The sequence below is a fragment of the Mugil cephalus genome, chromosome 9 (assembly GCF_022458985.1).
Source record: "Mugil cephalus isolate CIBA_MC_2020 chromosome 9, CIBA_Mcephalus_1.1, whole genome shotgun sequence".
Classification (NCBI taxonomy): domain Eukaryota; kingdom Metazoa; phylum Chordata; class Actinopteri; order Mugiliformes; family Mugilidae; genus Mugil; species Mugil cephalus.
The window spans coordinates 20,615,514-20,638,713 of NC_061778.1; the positions used below are offsets into that span (position 1 = coordinate 20,615,514).

Sequence of the window (23,200 nt, forward strand, 5' to 3'; positions counted from 1 at the left end):
TTCCAAAATATGTTTCCAAGTAAACTACGTGAGAGCCACAGTCACACAGGATCTTTCACAAACTGGTTATTGCGTGTTCCTTCTTGTTCCCTTCTGTATAGTAAAATTACTTTAGTTGTAAAATTCCAAAATATGCTTCCATAAAAAATGATGTTCTGGACTGACAGACTAAAACTTTACTCGTTAAATTTTTTCTCTGTATTTGTCAGTATTGAGGACACCATTAATCCTGATCAAATCCAGAACTCCATTTGTAGAAATGCAGCCCAAAAATTGCAAAGAACTTCAACCATGCTTCACTGTATTACCTGGCTAATCACAGAGGATGCAAAATAAGGAGAGCACTTTCTAATTAATGCAAAGCCTCTTCCCATTTTGGATACAGTACTATCAGTGTGATCAGACCAAGACAGTTCATCCAACATGACAACAAACAAGTAGTTTAGTTTTCTCATCTGCTCTATTGCTGTTTCTGACATTAATAGATACAGCCATGGGTCACCAGTGACCATACTTCTTGAGCCAAAGATAATGCATTTAGTTTTGGAGATATTCAGCTACTTGTTATTTTCTACCCATCTAGATACCCCTGATCTATATCTAGATCCTGATTTACAAAGGTTTCTAAATAATTTATAGTCGAGGCAGTGCTGTATAGTGTTGTGTCATCAGTGTACATTACACACGAGAGGTCGATCATTTGTGTAAAGAGAAAAAAAGTGAAGGGAATGGGGAACTCCACAAGGGAGTGGTCGGCTTGCAGTCGAAAAGACTACCATTACAAAAGACTCTCTGCGATCTCTGATCATCCAGGAGAGTGCTGTGTGGCAAAATCTGTATTTATTTAATTTAGCAATCAATACGTTGTGATGTATGAATTTAAAATCAACACTGAAACACTGTGCCTATTTTCTCATTATCCATATGCATATCCATATCCTTATTAACTTAGCCTCTTTTCAAACCCTTTGGCAAACCCCATTAACTGTCTGTTAAAGAAGTGACAAATTGGAGTTGCTATGTAAGGCACAGCAAGTTGTAACAGTTAGTTTACCATCTAAATCATCTGTCCCAGACAGTTTTTCACTTGGCAGGCACAGGAATAGTTGCTTTATGTCAGGGACAGCAATCTGCACAAAGTCAAACTTACAGTTCTTATACTTCATCATATAGTTTTATAGTTAGTGTGCATGTGGAGGAGTCATCATTACCATTATTTCATTCAGTGTTTTCCACAGTTTTTTACAGGCTGCTTGGTTACTAGATTTCTTCATTTACAGTTTTCTTTGCCAGATGTTGAGCAATTCAATCAGTCACTCTTTTGGCTGCATCCTGTTGACCCATTAGGTTTTTAGTTCACCATTTATCCATGGTGTACGTTTTGCCCTTACAGTTGTATTTTTTTTTTTTTTTTTTCAAAGGTGCATGTTTGTGTGCTATTGGCATAAATAATCTCATACTCAGTGCCACCTAGTGTTGTTTATGTCCTTCATGAAAAGCTCCTGCTCAAAGTGTTTGTATGATCCTTTATATATAGTCCTATAGTTGTTTAGGGACCCTTAATTGAATCTTTATGAATTTTTACCAGGAATGTGATCCTGGATATAAAAAGTTACACCTCCTCCTACAAATGTATCAACAACTAGTTCTGTATTGTCGAATGATTGGTCTAAATTGGTCTCAGATATTGACATTATATGAATATTGTTTGGCACCATAATAGAACTTAATTCATGGATCTTGCTTCTTAAGCTGCAACTATTTAAATGAGCAATCAACAAACCTTTTCCTTAGAAACTGAAAGGATTATAAACGATTAAAATAAAGTCATAAAAACAAATAGTTCTCATACCTGAAAGAGCTGAGCCATCTACTCATCACCTTGCAGACTTCAGAAACAGCCCAGGTCTCATCAGCTGCCTCCTCGATCTCCTCAAAAACAAGGTTACCCTACACTGGTTTTCAAGCCGGACCGCCTTATTTTCAAGGGAAACTACTCCATCACAAACCACCTTCAAGTTTTTGTACAGGTCATAGTTGTTGGTGTTTTGGGACCTTGGTTTTGATGTCATCTACCTTTCGTTGTGTGAACTGGATACTGTCCTTTGGTTCCTGGATATTCCTTGTCATAGTATCAAGATGCTCATTAGCAGCTTTCATCATCATTTGCATGAAGTTATTGCTATGGTCAGTCATATTCTTCAGTAACTACATGTAATGTTATTTCTGCTGGTCCAACATCTTTAATCTCTGGAGGTGTTCTCATCCCCTCTTCTTCTTCTTCTTGTCTAAACCTTACTGATAAAGATCCATGGCAGAACGGTTGACTATAGATTTTCCATAGACATTTTGATCAATTTTTACCTTTGTTATGCTATTTAATTCAATAATTACCAATTCTTGACTGTGGATCAGACTTGTTCCAGTGCATCCCACAAATACTTGATCAGTTTCTAGGGAATGTGGAGGCCAGGTTAACACCTTGTGCTGTTTTTCATGTCTTATCAAACATTTTTTTGTCTTTATCAGGCTGCATCCTTCTGGGGATGGCTGCTGCCATCATTGCTATGGGATGGGGGTGTCTGGTCTGGTCGAGGTAGGTGGTACATGTCTAAGTAACATCCACACAAATGCCAGGTTGATATGTTTCCCAGCAGAACATTGAATTGTCACAAGATAGTTTATGTTGTGTACTTTGCCTGGCAGTGGTCATAATGTTATGCCTGATTGGTGTATATAAGTGGTAGAGTTAATATGATGGACAGAAAGTCATATGGAACAGGCCTTGCTGACCTATGAGCAATCTATTTCTTGCAACTGTGACATTATAAATCTTCCTCCCATGTTGTTAGATCCAGAGTAACAGAGATTAGTCCTGCATACAAAATAACACAGGTTTATGATTAACAAACATTAGACAAGGCAGAATTCCCAATGTTGGCCTTTGCTTTATTTTTCTATTTGAAAAATGAAAAGACTCTAGTAGAAAAAAAAATCCCTCCCTACTACAATTCCTCATTAACATGATCATATGGTAGAGCCACTACATTTTAAAATGTGCGCACATGTAATTATAATTTTGGAATATACACTATAAAAAATTCAATGATATCACTCAAGCGATTTTCCCATTGAAGATGTCTGTTAAAGTTGACCGTCACCCAGATCACAGTATATTTAAAAAATCTGAAAACATGGGCAACGGGACTTTTAAGGCATTTTGCAACGTATCCAATACTCCTACCAGTAGCAGGAAACAGAACGGAAAGGGCACTTTTATTTGGTGCAATGCTATTAACATTAGGTTGGAATACTTAAACATTATTGTGTGTGTGTGTGTGTGTGTGTGTGTGTGTGCGCGTGCGTGTGCGTGTGCGCGTGCGTGCGTGTGCGTGTGTGTGCGTGTGTATTAGCATAATTTATGTGATATGCTCAGGCAGGATGTTATCCAAAAAAATGAAGGTGGACATCAGGAGTTACTTTACAATAAGTGTCATTTAAAGGAACATTTTTTTAGATGCTGTTGAGAGTTGAGGCAACAGTAATGGTGCTGACAGACTGTAACATAATTCATCTAAGCCATACATGCTAATTTTCCACCCAGTTTATATGTGTGAGTGAGAGCAGAACGCAGAGTATGTAGATTAAAATATGTACAACGCATCTGCACTTCCTTCATCAAATAAATACTGGGTTGTGTTTTTATGTCTACACTGTACTAATTTATTTATATTTTTTCCTGCTCTCACCACTTGATGGAGCAGTTGTCATGTCAGTTGTTTGTCATCTTGATGTCCCATCTTGTTTCTATACGTGAAATAACTAACTAAAATGAAAATTCACAGAAGAAATTACAGTTTAACATATGTCTGCATTACAATAGGCTCTATGTCAGATAACATGCAATTGAAATCAAACTCGGATTGGTGATGAAATTTCATCACAGAAGTCCTGTTGCCCTTATTTTCCTTTTTTGTGGATAGTGCCATTTACAAGAACCTTTCCTTTAACTGGTCACAGTCTGAAGTCAGACACAACCAAACTTGACCATCGGGTGATCGCTCCAGGGAGGCAGGTTGGAGAGTTTTTGTTCTGTGTCTGTTTCTATGGGCCAGCCCCAGGCCTTAAAGAATCCAGCCAGGTTCATCCCCACAGTCTGGGAGAAGGTCACAGCATACAGGTTCATCTTTCCTTTGTTGTCTTTGGGCCAGTTGCTCATGTTATGGTAAGCAGCAAACACCTTCTTAAAGGCGTCCCAGCCAAACTTATCCTGCAGCTACGTGGAAGGAGAGACAGGTAAACAAAGATACTTCAGAAGAAAACATCAGGTAAATCAGAGTGCACATGAGTAATACACAATGTATTGGATTATTCTGATGCCCAAAATACATTCTGTGATTTGACTAAATGTCATCAACATATTCTGTCTCCTTCAGTTCAGTTCAGTTCTTGACTCGTTTTGGTCAAATGGCCATATTCAAAAACAGTATTGCAAACATTTACATTGTCTCATTGTTTTTAAACCCAGTTGAACTAATGAAACATAAATAAAATACTTTACTTTACTACTACTGTATTTGTATATTCAGGAAAATGAAGCAGTGGTATTTGAGTTGCAAAACTAAGTGTGCGTCTAGGATCAAAAGTTAGTTTCAAAGCCAATCTGAGTCCGCTGTCTGTTGCTCATCAGGCTGGAAAAAGTTACAAAGACATCAAAGAGATGGATTGCACAGATCCAGTCAGACAAATTTTGCAAAAATGGAAGAGATTTAAGATGACCGTAACCTTCCAGAGGAGTTGAGGAAACCAACCTACATCTCCGAACTGAATCAGTTTTGTACTGAGGAATGGACTGCAATTCCTCCAAACCACTATAGATGACTACTCAGCAGATACTGAAAAGAAGATTTTGCTTACTTTTGAATCTCACAGATGTGCTGAGAATGGGTTATGATGCAACAATCACCCCAAATTTACCATTTTACCACAATCACAAAGCTGTTAGCAGAGCTATAGACGTTTAGTTCATTAGTATTGCCGAAGAGTTCTAAATGTTTAATTTCTGAATGCAGATCCACAATCTGATATAGTCTTAGTCTCTGTCTCACCTGTATATATGTCTCCAGGGCCACAAACGCATTCCAGCTTTTGAGATTCCTGCCCTCTTTGACATACTTTTCTGCAAGAGCCATCCTTTTTGTTGGAATCAGAGGATTTTCAGTCTGCATTAAACACATTAGATTAATCCTGTTGTAACGATGATATGTGTGTTCTCAGTAAAAGGTTCATTTCTACAGAAAGGATGTACTGCACCTTTGTCCTGTCGATCCCCAGCACATCTTCATGCACATACACTGACCACAGGTTGCATGTACACTCTGTGGTGTGTGGAGGGAACTCCCAGCAGCCTCTCTGCTGGTTGTGTCCCAGTTCATGGATGGGACCCCACAGGCCTTTACTCTTCATATGGTCCACACTGACCAGCTCAGCTGCTGTGGACTTGTGTGCCATGATAGGATAACCTGCATGCATCCAACCTGGATGGAGGAGTAACATTTTGAAAATGTAGGTGACATGTAAACAAACCATTTAAAAAAAATCTGTGTTGTGATTGAAGTCAAAAAAAGCGTTGAATAAGGTCAGCTGAACTTGTAGAATTTCTTGAAGACGTTTCGCCACTCATCCGAGTAGCTTCTTCAGTTCTGATGAACTAGTGGGAAACCTCTTCAAGAAATTCTACAAGTCCAGCTGACCTTATTCAACGCTTTTTTGGATTACCATGACCTGGATGACTGAGAACCTTCACAGACATGTTGTGATTGAAGCAAATGATGCATTCAAATAAAACATGACAGACAACACACTCACCATGAGAAATCTGCACATCGGTTAAAAAACGCTCTTTGCGAGGAAATTTGTGTGGGATGGCAGCAAGATCAGCAATACTCCTCATGATGTCATTCCAGAGCGTTGCCACCTCATCAGGACGTTCCAGGGCCCTGACAACATCTGATGGTACAGTGAGGATGATGTTGTCAAACTCCAACTCTGCCCAGGGTGAAGGAGCTGTGCGCAGCAACAACCAATCAGCTGCTGTTGTCACACCTGAAAGGAAAACAAAGATTAGAAACATATCAGTGGTTATTACAGAATATTTTTTATTACACAGACTGAGTCTGCATTAGTGGTGTTTTGAAGTCTGAAAAAATTCTTCATGGCAGACTACATACAACTTCATCTCTTCGGTGACTTCTGCACAAAGGCCATTTCTACACATTATGGATTCAGAAATAAACACCCATATGAACCTTTAATACAACAATGAACAATGCTACATGCCTTCCACTCAGTTTTCCCCTGGGCCGTGCTTGAAGCCACATTCAGGGTTCCCAGTTCATGTCATGCTCCATCTGTCCACCAGATGTCCTTCGCTGACTGTTTTGTCTGATGCTGCTCATACCGTAGAGCAGTGGCACAGATTAACCTGATCTGTATCTGATCCTACCTATCTGTCTATAAGCCTTCTAATAATAATAATAATGACGATGATAATAACAATAATACTTCTAGTTTCAGCCACCACATACTCACCAGATTTATAGTATGGTGCAGGTACAGCCATCTGCACAGTTACTTCAGGTCCCTTCACTTGTGTTTTGGGAGGTGCCACCAGGTAGATGAGTCCCCCCCACAGGTTCCACACCTGCATCATGTCTGAGGTAACAGGAAATCGCTCGTGAACACATGGTGCTCTCTTCAACTCTTTTGCATTCAGTCGGTCTGTCTGGCAGCCTATCTGAACCTGAGGGACATACAAAAACACATGAATGTATGAAGTGTAGTACTGTTACATGTTTGAGTCAAAGGATGTGAAGCAGGAACAAGACATAGAAAAAGACCTAGCTATATAATTTCCTTGAGGAAGTAACCATGTAGTTGAAGAAGTAACCCAGTAGTTTTGTTTCAGTGATATCTCAGAGTAACTCTGTACCTTCCATCCCTTGTTGACAATCTCTGCTGGCATGGACATGTAGGTCTTCATTCCAGGAGAGAGGTAGAGACCTGTACTGATCCACTCCTCCCTCTCTGTGGACACACATCAAATCACATTATGGATACCAAACATGTTAATGAAACAGGCTCATGTTCTACATGCTGTAAGTTGAACTCATAAAGAGTTCTATATTAGTCTACCTCTCACCTGCTGTATTAACATCAATCTTGATCCTTTGGTTGTAGACAACTGGCAACAGTGGGTTATTCTTGATCAGGTAGGGCAGGAGGGCATCAGGATCTGGACAAACCTTATACACCTCTGACGCCACACTGAGGAGCAGGTGATCTCTGGGACTCTTCGCAGGGCAGCTCTCACTCACCTTGACGGATATTGTTATATTAGAACTGAGTGGATAGCAGCTGTATTATAATAACCATTGGACATGAAAGAAACAACCATTTTATTGTGTTTTCAGTTGCATGTATGGAAGTGTTTTGCATTTTATTTTGTCTATTCACCTGTGGCATGCCAGACTTCTTTAAGATGTCAGTGAGTGCTGACACCACCTGTGTATAGGAGGAGCAGTTATGTGCTTTCATGGCCAAATAATTGGCACAGTCTCCACCCAGTTTTTTAAGACATTCCTCTTCATGTCCTGTAAGTTCTTGTCCCTCAGTTACATGACCAGCAAAGCGCCGTAGAAGGTGGCGGAAGTGATAGTTATCTTTGATGGCCTGGCTGGGCTCTGGGGCCTTGTAGGAACCTTCAGATATTATCTTTTCCAGCAGACTCAAGCCCATTTTGTTTAGGATTTTGTTTCCTGAAAAACAGCAGAAGGAATTTAACAAGATTCTGTTTGTTTAAAATTATTTTGATCGCCAAGCCCAAAACCAGAGCTAACCATGACATGCCGACTAATATGTTTAGGTTGAGCAGGTCAGGTTTTTCTTTTTTATTTGCTTTTACCACAATGTCTCTCACGTTACTGTAGTTTTACTAGACATGTGGCCACATGTGCCACTTTAAGAATATTAAGGTCTTACTTGTACCTCACTGTCCTGTGGTTGACTATATGTGCTTCCATGCAGTGATTCAGTAGAACCCACCTTGACCTGGATGGAGGACTAGGCCCTGAATTTTCTTCTACCTGCCTTCTCTAATGGCATTTTGGTATATATTCACAAGGAAATGAGAAAATCATCATACCTGAGAACTCTGTCAAGGTGTTTCCCCCCTGGTGTGTCTGAGCCCAGTACCAGGCATGTCCACCAATCAGCAGGCCTCCTCCCTCTGCTACAAAGTCTTGGATTTCCTCCACATGCTCATTGCTGTATGCTGTGCACACAAACACACTCAGGTCTTTCCTGAACTTTGTCTTCTCACAGTGAAAGTCTGACTTGGAGAAGAGGTTGAAGGCATTGTTGAGATCTGGCACTACACCAACGACCCCGTTCCGGCCTTCGTCCAACCAGTGAATGGCATTGTTCCAAAATGGGGCAAGAGTCTGTAAATGTTAATTGAATGAAAAAAAGGGTTTGTTAAGTGGGCTGTTCTATAGGTAGTCAAATGCTAGTGGTTATAATGAAATGGCCTAGAGATTTCTCAAGCATAAAGTTCTGACTTAAATGTAGGACAGGTGTTAAACAAATTCAAGGAAAAGGTTAAGGTGACTTGATAAGGAGCTTGAAAGTCCCTTGTATCCTACTGGAGGGACTATTATTATTATTATTATTATCACCACCATGTTGCTGAGATGTTTAGTTGGAGAGAGCTCTAATGAAGAAATTTTTACTGTCATCATATTATTGGCCTAGATATTACAAAAAAACTGACAGATCCCTCACAATTTATTCATTCACACCCCACCTCTCGTCTCAGAAGTCCTTCATGTGTGATCACAATAACACGTCCCTGCCCATAGTAGCCTCCAGCCAGAAATGCTCGTCTATCCTCAGTGGTACCGATAGGGAAGGCAAGAGGGCCATGGACCATAACCTCAGAAGCTACTACACCATTCAGGAGATCAAACTCTGAAATCCCCTCCAGTAAGAACTCTAAGTCGTCCTGAAAATCCTTGCCAGTACTGCATTAAAGAGGTAAGAGAAAAGACATAAAATGAGACCGATGGGTTACAAATGGAATTTCCACTTCTTAACTATGCGAGTGGCATTTTTCAAGGGATGGTGTAAATTTTTCCTATTTGGATCCAGGCTGACACATCTCCTCTAAGAGCGAATTGCCATTAGTGCAAAGACCTGGGTCATGTAATTCAAGCCTCACGCTCCTAATTGAACTTTTGACAAATGGCACCATTGCAATAGCTATACAACACATTTTTTGGCAGACAATTATGACATACTATGCACAAATACAATATGTTTTCTTAGTTAACACAGAGGGGGTCTGACATTTGTAGAAGTTTTAGAAAGAGAATTGCTTTCAGTTTGCAACTTACAACCTTTTTAAATGTCCAAAGAATGAGAAAAACTCACGCTACAGCCATCCAGGAGGATGGGATCTGAGGGTAGACAGGCAGATTCTCTGCCTCAGCCTGATGATCAGAGAAGTAGATTCCAGCAACACCAGACACCTTATTTCCATCAAACAGCAGCAGCGTGTTCTTCTTAGGATGACTTTGAGCCCAGCTCCACGCTTGTCCCCCTATCAGCACTCCTCCTCCAGCTTTCAGAAATGCCACAAGGTCTTTTGGGTCTGAACCCACACTGTAGGCATCTGTCACATACACACCAACTCCTGGGTTGTCACTAAAGGCCCCCACAACTTCTACTTGGAATCTACTCAGGTTATCAGCGACCGCCTTGACATTCTTGTGCAACCCCACAGAGATGTTTTCAGATCCATCTCCTCTCAGCCAGGTCAGAGCATTCTCTACCAGAGCAGGAAAGGTGGTCAGGTAGCCTTCATGAGCCAGAACTACAATCCTTCCACAGCCATACAGAGAAGCTGCCATAATGACCTGGCCTCGGCTGTTCATTGCTAAGGGGAAAGCATGGTCTCCAATCAGGACCAGGTCACTTGGAACACACGGGCCACGTAGATCCAGTTCTTTTAAGCCTCTCACCAGAGACTTATAGATTTCATGGTGGGTTTGAGAGTGCTGACTGGACATATTGAGAAGAAGTAGTGTTCTAAAGATCAGCTTAAGGGTGGATAGCAAAAGGAAGATGTGCTGAGTCAGAACCAGGATGAGTTAGCACAAGATCTAATGGTCTGGAGGTTTGTGTCAGCCAGGCTTTCCTGTGGGAACAAAGAGAGCTGAAAGTGAGAGCTTAAAACAAATATAAAATGCATACTGATGCCGTGGCACATATCTATATCAATAAAGTTTCAACAACTTCAGAGACAAAATGTAAATCTGATAACAAGGCCAAAAGTCACTGATAGATATTCAACACAAAGAGTAACACAAAATTACAATTTTTACCTGAATGTTGTGGTGGCTTTCTGCTTCTGTTAATTCACTTCTGCACAGCAGTCTTGTCACCGGGCACACTGCATAGAATATGAGTGAAGTGGCTATGAAGAGGCACGAAGAAGAGGAAGTATTTTAGTGAGAAATGTAAGACAATAAGAGGACAGAGTTCAGTCAGAACAACCCAGTGACTATTATTTGATGATATATATACTACTGGAACCTGTCTGTTAGTACTCGTCAGTGCTCATGTTCATATTTGTTTTGATAGCACACACCTTACGCATTGTGGACAGAGTTACACCCTAGCTGTGATTGTATCAGAAAACTTGTTCATCCAGTTTGCAAAAACAGCTGATGACGTGCTCTACCCCCAGATCATATAACAACAGATGTAGCCTCCTTTTGGCACATCCTGCTGAACATATACTGACTTTAGAAAGTTGGATAGCCAAAACAGCAAACAAAAATAAACTTTATTTGGAGGCATGAAATGTGATTCAGGAGCCTAGAAACCATTTCACAGATGTCTGCCTTTTACCTTAAAGAGATAGTCATCCTCATAGATGCAAGATGGTGAGACTGACAACACACACAACATAAGTCATTAAATCTCTCGACTTAGTTAACTAGCGGCCATTCTGAACAGCCACTTGGGCACTTCTAGGATGCACAAGCATGTAATGGCTACCAGTTATGATGCTTGTTGTGGCATCTCCAACAGCGCAATCCTCCAACTCCAGGAGATGGGCAGATGGCATTGGGCCTGGCCCCTAAATGGCATCTGCAGAGGTTCACAGTATCCCTCTAAAAGACAGATCTCGTCCTGGCACAATGATTTTGGGGAGAGATCTGTTTTACAAACCATTTGGTTAAGTGATTTAAAAAATAATAATCAATCAATGGGATTTACCATGCATGATATTGGAAAACCTCCTTTTGGACTGATAGCTGAAATGTCTCCAATGAAAATTTCTATAGACTGCTCTTCCTTGCTCTGACACCCCTTAGAGGAGACAAATCTGAGGAAACCAAGAAAACGGAGAGAGAAACTAAATGTAGTGCTTTTTTAAGATTTAAATGAATAGAAACAATGACATTGCACTAAGCAATAAAAACTACAATACCTAGAATTAGCTTGTGCCTATTCATGAAATTCAGGGAGAAGAAGTGGGAAGAAGTCAGAAGCAGTGTTTCCTTCAAAAAAGGAAAAAAAGCAGCACTCATCCATAATTTAACGTGGACTCCTTGCCTGACAACCTCAGTGGCATAGAAATTTGGACCATCCACATGAAAAGAAATGTTGTCTATATGAAAAAAATCCCCAAGGGGAATCAAATACAAAAGAAAAAGAATAGGATGGATCCTTGAAGGACTCCAGAGGTCAGTGGGGCTGAGTCAGAAACCTCTGGAGCAGTTTGTAGGACGTAGACGTACAACAGAGTTGGGAGAGGGTCAAAGACTCAATCTGGTCAGGAGCAGGGTCTAAGATGGGCTTTTCGTGGTGAGTGTGTGTGAGAGTAGGCTTGGCACAAGAGGGGAGACGTCACTAGGATTGATAAGAGAGTTCAGAACATCAAACAAGACCTGAGGTTTATGTCTACTGTTTGTGACTGATGTGGAGAAGTAGGCAGCTTTTGGTAGCTTTGACAGCTCTCTGATTGTCAGACAGGCAGCCATGGAGAATTTGATGGGATATTTTGAGTTTAGTGACAGTGAGTTTATCTCTCTTTCATTTTCTCTCATCTACATGTGTGTCTGAGAGTGCACGCTGATTCATTCTACCATGGCTGTGAGAGTAATTTAATACGCTTAGGCCTACAGGAGCAACACAGTCCAAGGTCCAAGAGCTGAAGACTGATAAAAATCTCATCAGCACTGAGAGCAAATTTACCATCAAATGCAGGCCTACACAAAAATGACTCATTAAAAATAGCAAAAAACTGTGGCAGTCGAAGGACAAATTGACAGAACGGGCAGATGATCTGAGATCATTGATAGAGACAGACAACCGAGATAGGGCGAGATCTAAAATATACCCTTTTTTGTGACAGGGGTCATATAAGCACTATATAAAATCAAAAGAATCTATCAGGTTTATAGTCTCTGACCAGAGGTCAGGATTCACAGCACACATGAATATTAGAATCACCAGAGATTAAAATGTGGTCGTATTTCAACACGATCCCTGACAGAAAGTCTTTTAAAGTATCTGATGTATTTTGGTGGATAATACAGTGGACAGGACAGGTTCAATTTGAAAAGCTGCAGCTCAAAGCTGGAATAGGTCGTCACATGCTGGGAGTTAGGATTTAAACACACAGGGTGCCCATGGTACGGGGCGAGCTGAAAGCCAACAGAAGGAAGGAGTTCAGACAACAGGGTATAGTCACCAGCATGTATTCACGTTTTTCGTTTCTGCTTCACATATAATATCCCACTGCTGGGAGGTATAGTAATAATTTAAAAGAAATGTTTTATTTGTGACTGACCTAGCAGTTAGTAGGGCCATGCTAAGGTTTCTAGTTGATGACACAGTGCGTCTCAACTGCACGGCATAAAGGTATATAGGTATATATATAGGTAAAACCCTAAACATGACTGCACCTGATGACTTAACTCTGATTCATATTCACACTACCGGTATAGTATATATGTATATGTGTGTATATATATATAATCTCATCTTCTACTACCACTTATCCTCACTAGGATCGCAGGGGTGTTGGAGTCTATTCCAGCTGATGTATTATAAAATATCTTCTCATTCAAGAATTGGATGAACTTCTTTCGAGGAAAAGCTGTTTATTAGTGTTGATTCCATAAACATAAATCAAATGTCAGTGCACTAAAAATGTTCCTCACTGTCTAAGCAAATAATAAAGACAACATGACACTAAAAAGAAAACTCTTCATATCACTACCCTTTACCAAATCCAAGGTTTGATTCCAGTAAAATAAAAGTTCCTACTCCTACTCTTCCTACTCTTTTTCTGTCTCAATATATCATGTCTGTGTTGGCAGAGCAAGGTCATACAGTGGCTACAGTGGCTGGTTCTACTGCATTCCTGCTCCACACTCTCAGTCACTGCAACTGATAAGAACTTTTTATTTAAACACGCCCGCTACACAGGTGGCTTGTCATTGGCACAAATTACAAACTAAATTTATTTCATTTAAATTTATTATACATTATATATATATATATAATTAAGTTAAACACGAATTAAGTGTTCCCAACTTCAAAAAAAAAGAAATACAAATAAACAAATAATTGGCCAAGCAATTTCCCTTGTGGATTATTAAAGTCTGTCTAAGTCTGTCTGCAAACATTCAACATAAGGTGGGCAGTATGACCAAAAATATATATCACTGTATTTTTCAAAATTCTGACGAACTCACTGAAGACAGGGGGACAATTACGATTTAAATAATAATGTTAAAGCCATCCCAAAGTCGGTGTAAACTGTCCAAAATTCTAAATAGTCTTTTTTACTTTGTTTAACAATTTTACAAGGCTACATATGAACACATCTTGACAAAGTAATTGACCTTCACCTGATGCTCATAGTTACTGAGTAGAACTTGAAAGTGTCATAATACAACTGAGAGGGTGCTGCTCATGGGGCACTGTCACAGAGATGTGTGAAACATACAGTCCGCTGCAGATGGCCTCCAAATTAATAATGTTCAGTTAGCTACACCAAGAAATGTTGCTCTACAATGAACTGGCGACTAATCCAGAGTGTAGCCCGAATATCACCCATTGACAGAAGTTCTGATGTCCTGGGTCTCTGCTCTGCTGCTCCTACTCCTGGCCTCACTCCCTCAAGTCTTTTCTGGTGTCGAGATTTGTGTTTTTTGGGGTCATCATCTTAACTGATCTCCCTCTCTGCCTGCTGGAGTTTGCTTGTTCATGCTCATTTAATTCACTTCACTAACCTTGGACCAAACCATTTTTAAGAAGGTTATTGAAATTATTAAATTTAAAATATTGCATGACTAAGTGTTTTTGTTTTAGCTTGGATTCATTACTGCGAATATATATAAGTTATAACTTGCAATGATGCAGTCGCACCATGTGGGTTTACACGCCACATTGAAAATGGTCTGGTCTGAAACAGTGTTTAGGCCTAGGCACAGCATTCCAAACGCTGTATAATACACCGGTATGCTGGCATATTGAAAATTCATATCATAACAGAAAAAAAAATTAACAAAACGGTGGTAACCCTTTCTATGAAGGTTGTATTTATAATGCCCTATGAATGCACTCATAATGTTTTATAAGGTGTCTATAAAGCATTATAATGGTCATTATTACCATCTAGACATATTCACAAGTCGTTATAACCAACTTCATGATGCATTATGACAACTGGTTATGAATGATTATAATTTTAATCTGAATAGTGCATTATAAATATGTCAATATCTGCCTAGTGACTTGTTCATTTTATAATGCATCATAACTACTTTGCTTTGCTAAATGTGCATAGTGATGCATAATGAGTTTTGACTTCGCCTATAGTGCTTTATATCTGTAGTTATAAGTATATGTAATAAAGTTATAATAATGTATACATCTCTCTACAGCACACAGTTATAAACAGCTATGCAATATCATAAGTGCTATTTGTCAGCGCTAAGTAAAGTGACAAGAATATGACACTATTATTAACAGATATAAGTTACTATGAGTAATTAAAAGGTGCAATGAACTAAGTCCTGAGTCTGGCATCTTTACCCCATATGCACAATGTTAATATCAAAGGTGTTATTTGTCAGCTTTAGGTAAATTAGTGCAAATGAGGTGATGTGGATATAAGACTATTATAAACAAATATGAGGCACAATGAAATGAGAGCCTGGACAGTAAAGACAAAAGGAAAGCATTTAGTTCACTTTATTTTCATTTAAACTAACACACATAATCAGAATGATTATCAATGCTCTGAGCACATTACACAAACACATGAAACAGGCCACAAAAGTGGCACGGCGTGGTCCTAGAGATGTGGCTTTTAAAAGTGCCTTTGGGTTGGTGAGGTGATTCAGGGTCAGAGGTCAGGAGATGGTTTGACAGCAACTACAAGAAGAACAGAGGCAAATCTTTAGTGCTCTAGATGGGTTTGTTTTTTATGCAGAAAGGTTAGACTGAAAACACATAAGCAGATCACGTTTTTTTGTTTAAAGCAGCCTAATGAGACATTATGTTACCGCATATCATGCAGGCACCGCAGATTACCCGTAGGTGGCTTAAGCTAGCTAGAGGAAAGTTACCAGACACGGCTAGTTTTAACTCACAAATTAGATCGTTTTCATATTCTTGCGTTTAATGATTGAAACCATTCGAAATCATTGCTTTAATATGTAAACGATGTGCTTCATGTAAGCAAAGTAAGACATTAGCTCACAAAACACTAGCAGGACAGAGACACAACCTACCTGTCCTGGAGAGGACTCAGTGGAGAAAGGAAAGAAAAGCCGCTTTACGACTAGTACATAGTCAATGCTTTACGACAGTGGGTGGAGCTGGGGACGGAGGTGGGTGGGGTCAGAGGTCAGGGGTCATGGACTAAGGAATTACATTTCTACAATAATAATATTAATAAAAACGATATCAAAATAATATCTGACGGCATTCAATAAATGCGGACATTTCTAGCGATCCTGTATAAGAGACCAATATAACAAATAACCATTAATTTTTTTTCGAATCTCAAAGTGAGGCAGGCACCAAACAATAGATTAATTTTCGTGACAGTTTCACATCCACTGTGACATCGGGTTGGCATTTAACCGCTTCTTTATACAGGATCGCTAGAAATGTCCGCATTTATTGAATGCCGTCAGATATTATTTTGATTAATTGACTATGTACTAGTCGTAAAGCGGCTTTTCTTTCCTTTCTCCACTGAGTCCTCTCCAGGACAGGTAGGTTGTGTCTCTGTCCTGCTAGTGTTATGGAGCTAATGTCTTACTTTGCTTACATGAAGCACATCGTTTACATATTAAAGCAATGATTTCGAATGGTTTCAATCATTAAACGCAAGAATATGAAAACGATCTAATTTGTGAGTTAAAATAGCCGTGTCCGGTAACTTTCGTGTAGCTAGTTTAAGCCACCTGCGGGTAATCTGCGCTGCCTGCATGATATGCGGTAACACAATGTCTCATTAGGCTGCTTTAAACAAAAAAACGTGATCTGCTTATGTGTTTTCAATCAAACCTTTCTGCATAAAAAAACAAACCCAGCTAGAGCACTAAAGATTTGCCTCTGTTCTTCTTGTAGTTGCTGTCAAACCATCTCCTGACCTCTGACCCTGAATCACCTCACCAACCCAAAGGCGATTTTAAGAGACACATTTCTAGGACCACGCGTGCCGCTTTTGTGACCTGTTTCACGTGTTTCATGTGTTTGTGTAATGTGCTCAGAACATTGATAATCATTCTGATTATGTGTGTTGGTTTAAATGAAAATAAAGTGAACTAAATGCATTCTTTTTGTCTTTACTGTCCAGGCCCTCAATTCATTGTGCCTCATATTTGTTTATAATAGTCTTATATCCACAACACCTCATTTGCACTAACTTACCTAAAGCTGACAAATAACACCTATGATATTAACACTGTGCATATGGGGTAAAGATGCCAGACTCAGGACTTAGTTCATTGCACCTTTTAATTACTCATAGTAACTTATATCTGTTAATAATAGTGTCATATTCTTGTCACTTTACTTAGCGCTGACAAATAACACTTATGATATTGCATAGCTGTTTATAACTGTGTGCTGTACGGAGATGTATACATTATTATAACTTTATTACATATACTTATAACTACAGATATAAAGCACTATAGGCAAAGTCAAAACTCATTATGCATCACTATACACATTTAGCAAAGCAAAGTAGTTATGATGCATTATAAAATGAACAAGTGACTAGGCAGATATTGACATATTTATGATGCACTATTCAGATTAAAATTACAATCATTCATAACCAGCTGTCATAATGCATCATGAAGTTGGTTATAACGACTTGTGAATATGTCTAGATGGTAATAATGACCGTTATAATGCTTTATAGACACCTTATAAAACATTATGAGTGCATTCATAGGGCATTATAAATACAACCTTTATAGAAAGTGTTACCAAAACGGTATACCGCCCAGCCCTAATTCAACAGTCTCGCTCATCATGAACAACCTTTCAATATATGACAAAAAGTAGTTTAAAAAAAAAGTAAGTTAAAATATTCTTCCGTCTCTCTTATTTGATGAAGGGGTGATCACACCAGGGAGGCAAGTTGGAGAGTTTCTCCTCAGTGGATGTTTCTATGGGCCAACCCCAGGCCTTGAAGAATCCAGTCAGGTTCATCTCCACAGTCTGGGAGAAAGTCACAGCATACAGGTTCATCTTTCCTTTGTTGTCTTTGGGGAAGTTGCTCATGTTGTGGTAAGCAGCAAACACCTTCATGAAGGCATCCCAGCCAAAGAATTCCTGGAGCTACATAGAAGGAGATACACACACACACATATATATATATATATATATATATTGGTTGGTCTGTAAGTTACCTATACAGGAGTTAACTCACCTGCATATATGTCTCCAGGGCAACCCACATGCTCCAGGTGCTGAGATTCTTGCCACCCTTAGCATAGTCTTCAGCTCTTTTGTTTCGGTTTTCTAAAGTCAAATCTGGGTGAGCCTGATATGAACAAGATTAAATACAGTGTAAAAACTGTAATCCTACTGAAAAGAAAAAATAATGTCTCATTATATTGTAAAAAAAAAAAAAAAAAAAAAAAAAAACAGAAGAGCAGCTGTCTTTTGTGTTTAACATAAACACTAAAATACTAGGCTTGACGTATCCAGCCATTTATCTAGAAGATGCTACTGATGTACTGCACCTTTGTCCTGTGGATCCCCAGCACAACTTCATGCACATACACTGACCACAGGTTGCATGTACACTCTGTGGTGTGTGGAGGGAACTCCCAGCAGTCTCTCTGTTGGTTGTGTCCCAGTTCATGGATGGGACCCCACAGGCCTTCACTCTTCATATGGTCCACACTGACCAGCTCAGCTGCTGTGGACTTGTGTGCCATGATAGGATAACCTGAATGCATCCAACCTAGATGGAGGAGTAACATTTTGAAAATGTAGGTGACATGTAAATAAATCATTTAAAAAAAATCTGTGTTGTGATTGAAGCAAATGATGCATTCAAATAAAACATGACAGACAACACACTCACCAGCAGAAATCTGCACATCAGTTACAAAACGCTCTTTGCGAGGAAATTTGTGTGGGATGGCAGCAAGATCAGCAATACTCCTCATGATGTCATTCCAAAGTGTTGCCACCTCATCAGGACGTTCCAGGGCCCTGACAACATCTGATGGTACAGTGAGGATGATGTTGTCGAACTCCAACTCTGCCCAGGGTGAAGGAGCTGTGCGCAGCAATGACCAATCAGCTGCTGTTGTCACACCTGAAAGGAAAAAAGATACATGGAAAGATTAGAAACAGATCAGTGGCTCTGTAGTATTTAACAGTAAATTGTGCGTACAGCTGCTAAACAATTAACGATTAAATGAACCTTGTGGGCATTTTACACATGAAATACACCACAATACAGACACTGCACACCGTTCTGCTAACACATACAGACACTGTTTCATCCATTACATACCAGATTTATAGTATGGTGCAGGTACAGCCATCTGCACAGTCACTTCTGGACCCTGCACTTGTGTTTTGGGAGGTGCCACCAGGTAGATGAGTCCCCCCCACAGGTTCCACACCTGCATCATGTCTGAGGTAACAGGAAATCGCTCATAAACACATGGTGCTCTCTTCAACTCTTCAGCATTCAGTTGGTCTGTCTGGCAGCCTATCTGAACCTGAAAAAACATATGAAGATTAGTTTGATTTTCATTTTGAATTTATAGAAGTAACCCAGCAGTTTTGTTTCTGTGATATCTCAGAGTAACTCTGTACCTTCCATCCCTTGTTAACAATCTCTGCTGGCATGGACATGTAGGTCTTCATTCCAGGAGAGAGGTAGAGACCTGTACTGATCCACTCCTCCCTCTCTGTGGACACACATCGAATCACATTATGGATACCAAACATGTTAATGAAACATGCTCATGTTCTATATGCTGTAAGTTGAACTCATAAAGAGTTCTATATTTGTGAACAAAAACGAGGTTCTGACCTGTTGTATTAACATCAATCTTGATCCTTTGGTTGTAGACAACTGGCAACAGTGGGTTATTCTTGATCAGGTAGGGCAGGAGGGCATCAGGATCTGGACAAACCTTATAAACCTCTGACCCCACACTGAGGAGCAGGTGATCTCTGGGACTCTTCACAGGGCAGCTCTCACTCACCTTGAAGGATATTGTTATATTATAACTGAGTGAATAGCAGCTGTATTATAATAACCACTGGACATGAAAGAAACAACCATTTTATTGTGTTTTCAGTTGCATGTATGGAAGTGTTTTGCATTTTATTTTGTCTACTCACCTGTGGCATGCCAGACTTCTTTAAGATGTCAATGAGTGCTGACACCACCTGAGTATAGGAGGAGCAGTTATGTGCTTTCATGGCCAAATAATTGGCACAGTCTTCACCGAGTTTTTTGAGACATTCTTCTTCGTGTCCTGTAAGTTCTTTTCCCTCAGTTACATGACCAGCGAAGCGGTGTAGAAGGTGGCGGAAGTGGTAGTTATCTATGGTGGCCTGGCTGGGCTCTGGGGCCTTGTAGGTACCTGATGGAATTGTTGCTGCCAACAGACTCAAGCCCATTTGGTTGAGGATCTTATTACCTGAAAGATTACAGGAAACATGACTTCATCTACTGTGTTATGTTTTTAAGTTATTATTGAATATTTTATTATGTCTAAACCACTTGAACACTCTGTACCGACTCAGTGTCTGAACTCATTACCAGTTGCTGTATACATAGAGTAGATTACAAGTCACCACCGGCCTCTTGTGAATTTCCCACATCTTAACTCTTTACCAAAATGAAATTCATTCAATATTACATTTAATTTCAGCTATTTATATTTAAATCTGATTTGATGCTTTGAGGGCCTCAACTAAGTCAGTGCCGTGTTCCTCCTGAGAAAAAAATCTGCCTGTATCCACCACCACCTGACTGACTGGCTCCACTTAATGTGAGTAATGTAATTTTTTCATACTTTAACAAGCCATTGGTTCCACATAGTTTACCTCTGTATGGACTGGTAATCAGGCTGTGCAAACATCCAACTCTACCCAACACAGTTTAATCTTTTTACCTTTTATTTTAGGGGGATTTTACCTATTCCTCTACCCTGAGACTCTCCTAAGAGTTTCCTCATAACATCTAAAGCCATTCTAAACAGCTGATTCATTAGGTGACATCTATTTCTCACTCCTTTTGTCTCTATGTCACATTCATAAATTAATTTCACATCCTGAGCAGCACCAGATAAATACAACCAGGTAGACATAAGTCATATTGTCTGTGCCAGGACCCATACATTAAGAAGTTCTTGTGGTGCATTAACTTACCTGAGAACTCTGTTAATGGGTTTTGCCCCTGGTGTGTCTGGGCCCAGTACCAGGCATGTCCACCAATCAGGAGACCTCCTCCCTCAGCTACAAATTCTTGGAGTTCCTCCAAATGTGTATCACTGTAGGCTGTGCGCACAAACACACTCAGGTCTTTCTTGAAGTTCGTCTTCTCACACTTCAATCCTGACTTGCTGAGAACTTTGTGGGCCTGATCCATCTCTATGCCAACAACCCCTTGGTGGCCTTCATCCAACCAGTGTATGGCATTGTTCCAAAATGGAGCGAGCGCCTGTAATAAAGTCGGTCATTGGAAGAAAGGTTGTGACTTAATTCATCTGCTCTATTTTGGACACTGCAAAGAGACAACTGCTGGTGTAGGTGTGATAAAGTGTTCATATTCACTGTCAAAACAAAATCTATTTGTGATATAACATGTTTATACCAATACAACATGAGATTGTTGTCCTTCGTGTTTTTGACTTTGACTAAATAATTCATGTTAACTCTACCTCTAGTTCCAGGAGTCCTTCATGTGTAACAACAATAACACGTCCCTGCCCGTAGTAGGCTCCTGCCAGGAACACTTGTCCTTTGTCTGTGGTACCGATGGGAAAGGTTAGTGGGCCGTGGACAAGAACCTCAGAGGCAGTATAATCCTCTGGAATCTGAAACTCTGAAACTCCCTGGAGTAGGAACTGCAAGTCAGCTTCAAAATTCTTGCCAATTCTGTATTTGAAAAGGGAAGTGAGAAGCTAAGAATTAGACGAGAGCAATTATTGGAGTTATTACATTTTTAATATATACTATTTTTGTTTTTTTGTTACATACTATGTTGTATAACTAATGGTAAAATTAGTTAAAGTAAAGTCACCTCATCAAAATCTAACTTGAAATCACTGAAAAGATTGGAACAGCTTCAGTGGTAAAATTATTTCAAGATTTTAAATATTGTCTTAAATACAAAGCCAAAATGTGTAATGTTGTCAGGTTATGGTTACCATCTATAAAGTGGAAGCTTTCAAAAGGTTCAAAACAGAAGACAGAAATAACACTCACACACAGGATAAAGGCATCCACGAGGATGGGATCTGAGGGTAGACAGGCAGATTCTCTGCCTTACCATAATGATCAGTGAAGTAGATCCCAGCAACACCAGACACCTTATTTCCATCAAAATGCAGCAGCGTGTTCTCCTTAGGGCGACTTGAAGCCCAGTGCCACGCTTGTCCCCCTATCAGCACTCCTCCTCCAGCTTTCAGAAATGCCACCAGGTCTTTTGGGTCTGAGCCCACACTGTAGGCATCTGTCACATACACACCAACTCCTGGGTTGTCACTAAAGGCCCCCACAACTTCTACTTGGAAGCTGCATCTTCTCAGGTTATCAGCGACCGCCTTGACATTCTTGTGAACCCCCACAGAGATGTTTTCAGATCCATCTCCTCTCAGCCAGGTCAGAGCGTTCTCTACCAGAGCAGGAAAGATGGTCAGGTAGCCTTCATGAGCCAGAACTACAATCCTTCCACAGCCGTACAGAGAAGCTGCCATAATGACCTGGCCTTGGCTGTTTATTGCTAAGGGGAAAGCATGGTCTCCAATCAGGATCAGGTCACTGGGAACACAGGGGCCCCTAAGATCCAGCTCTTTTAAGCCTCTCACCAGAGACTTGTAGGCTTCTTCAGGGTGATTTTGAGTAGGCTGACTGGACATGGTGTGAGGGATTTATTCTCTGAAAACTGGTGAAGACGGGCAAATGTGTTAACACTGCAAGTTTAACAGATCTTCTGAGATGGATGAGTGTCTTGACGATTAGGACCCGTGGGAACCGAGGGATCGCTGACAGAGTCAAATATGAAAGTATATTAATATGAATCTACAATGAGATAACACAATGGTGCCTGACCTATAATGAAGTTACATAAAATTAATTGCATATTCAGTAGCAGAACTGTCTGTGTCTGTGGTGACATTAACGTGCTAAATCCCAAGCAGTCAACATTTGTCTTTCACCTGCATTTCATACAGCGAGTGTATGCAGAGCTAAATAACAAACTGGTTCTTCAACTCACCTGTGTGTGAAGCACAGAACTGGTCCTCCTCTGCTAGAGTTAAAAGAAAATGTTACTATGGCAGAAAGAAAAGATCAAAGATCACTATAATACAGTTATGGAGGTGTAATC

General features: G+C 40.0%; 2 protein-coding genes across 2 annotated transcripts; both read right to left on the bottom strand.

Moving 5' to 3' along the window:
• Positions 1 to 2,710: 2,710 nt before the first annotated feature.
• On the bottom strand, positions 2,711 to 10,674 carry LOC125013106 (TRPM8 channel-associated factor homolog). The gene is made up of 12 exons (XM_047593423.1): positions 10,443 to 10,674; positions 9,490 to 10,255; positions 8,864 to 9,080; positions 8,204 to 8,501; positions 7,516 to 7,817; positions 7,202 to 7,376; positions 6,992 to 7,086; positions 6,592 to 6,802; positions 5,869 to 6,105; positions 5,314 to 5,537; positions 5,109 to 5,222; positions 2,711 to 4,276 (listed from the first exon to the last, which is right to left on the bottom strand). The coding sequence occupies exons 2-12, from the start codon at positions 10,125 to 10,127 to the stop codon at positions 4,028 to 4,030; spliced, it is 2,760 nt and encodes a 919-aa protein (XP_047449379.1). The 5' UTR covers positions 10,128 to 10,255; positions 10,443 to 10,674; the 3' UTR covers positions 2,711 to 4,027.
• A 7,038-nt stretch (positions 10,675 to 17,712) lies between these two features.
• On the bottom strand, positions 17,713 to 22,730 carry LOC125013867 (TRPM8 channel-associated factor homolog). Its single transcript, XM_047594776.1, has 12 exons — positions 22,078 to 22,730; positions 21,531 to 21,747; positions 21,019 to 21,310; positions 20,146 to 20,285; positions 19,984 to 20,031; positions 19,670 to 19,844; positions 19,450 to 19,544; positions 19,142 to 19,352; positions 18,704 to 18,940; positions 18,357 to 18,580; positions 18,041 to 18,154; positions 17,713 to 17,949 (listed from the first exon to the last, which is right to left on the bottom strand). Exons 1-12 carry the CDS (start codon positions 22,728 to 22,730, stop codon positions 17,713 to 17,715), a joined length of 2,643 nt encoding a protein of 880 aa, XP_047450732.1.
• Positions 22,731 to 23,200: the final 470 nt, after the last annotated feature.

Bases quoted from the DNA above. Each gene is read 5' to 3' on its own strand.
- LOC125013106 (XM_047593423.1), bottom strand. From the start codon at position 10,127: ATGTCCAGTCAGCACTCTCAAACCCACCATGAAATCTATAAGTCTCTG. The intron at 8,502-8,863 runs GTGGGGTGTGAA...TAACATTTACAG, and splicing joins AAGGACTTCTGAGACGAGAG to ACTCTTGCCCCATTTTGGAA. The intron at 6,106-6,591 runs GTGAGTATGTGG...TTTTCCTTTCAG, and splicing joins TGCACCATACTATAAATCTG to GTGTGACAACAGCAGCTGAT.
- LOC125013867 (XM_047594776.1), bottom strand. From the start codon at position 22,730: ATGTCCAGTCAGCCTACTCAAAATCACCCTGAAGAAGCCTACAAGTCT. The intron at 20,032-20,145 runs GTAACTGAGGGA...TCCTATACTCAG, and splicing joins TACACCGCTTCGCTGGTCAT to GTGGTGTCAGCACTCATTGA. The intron at 17,950-18,040 runs GTGAGTTAACTC...CCTTCTATGTAG, and splicing joins CCCTGGAGACATATATGCAG to CTCCAGGAATTCTTTGGCTG.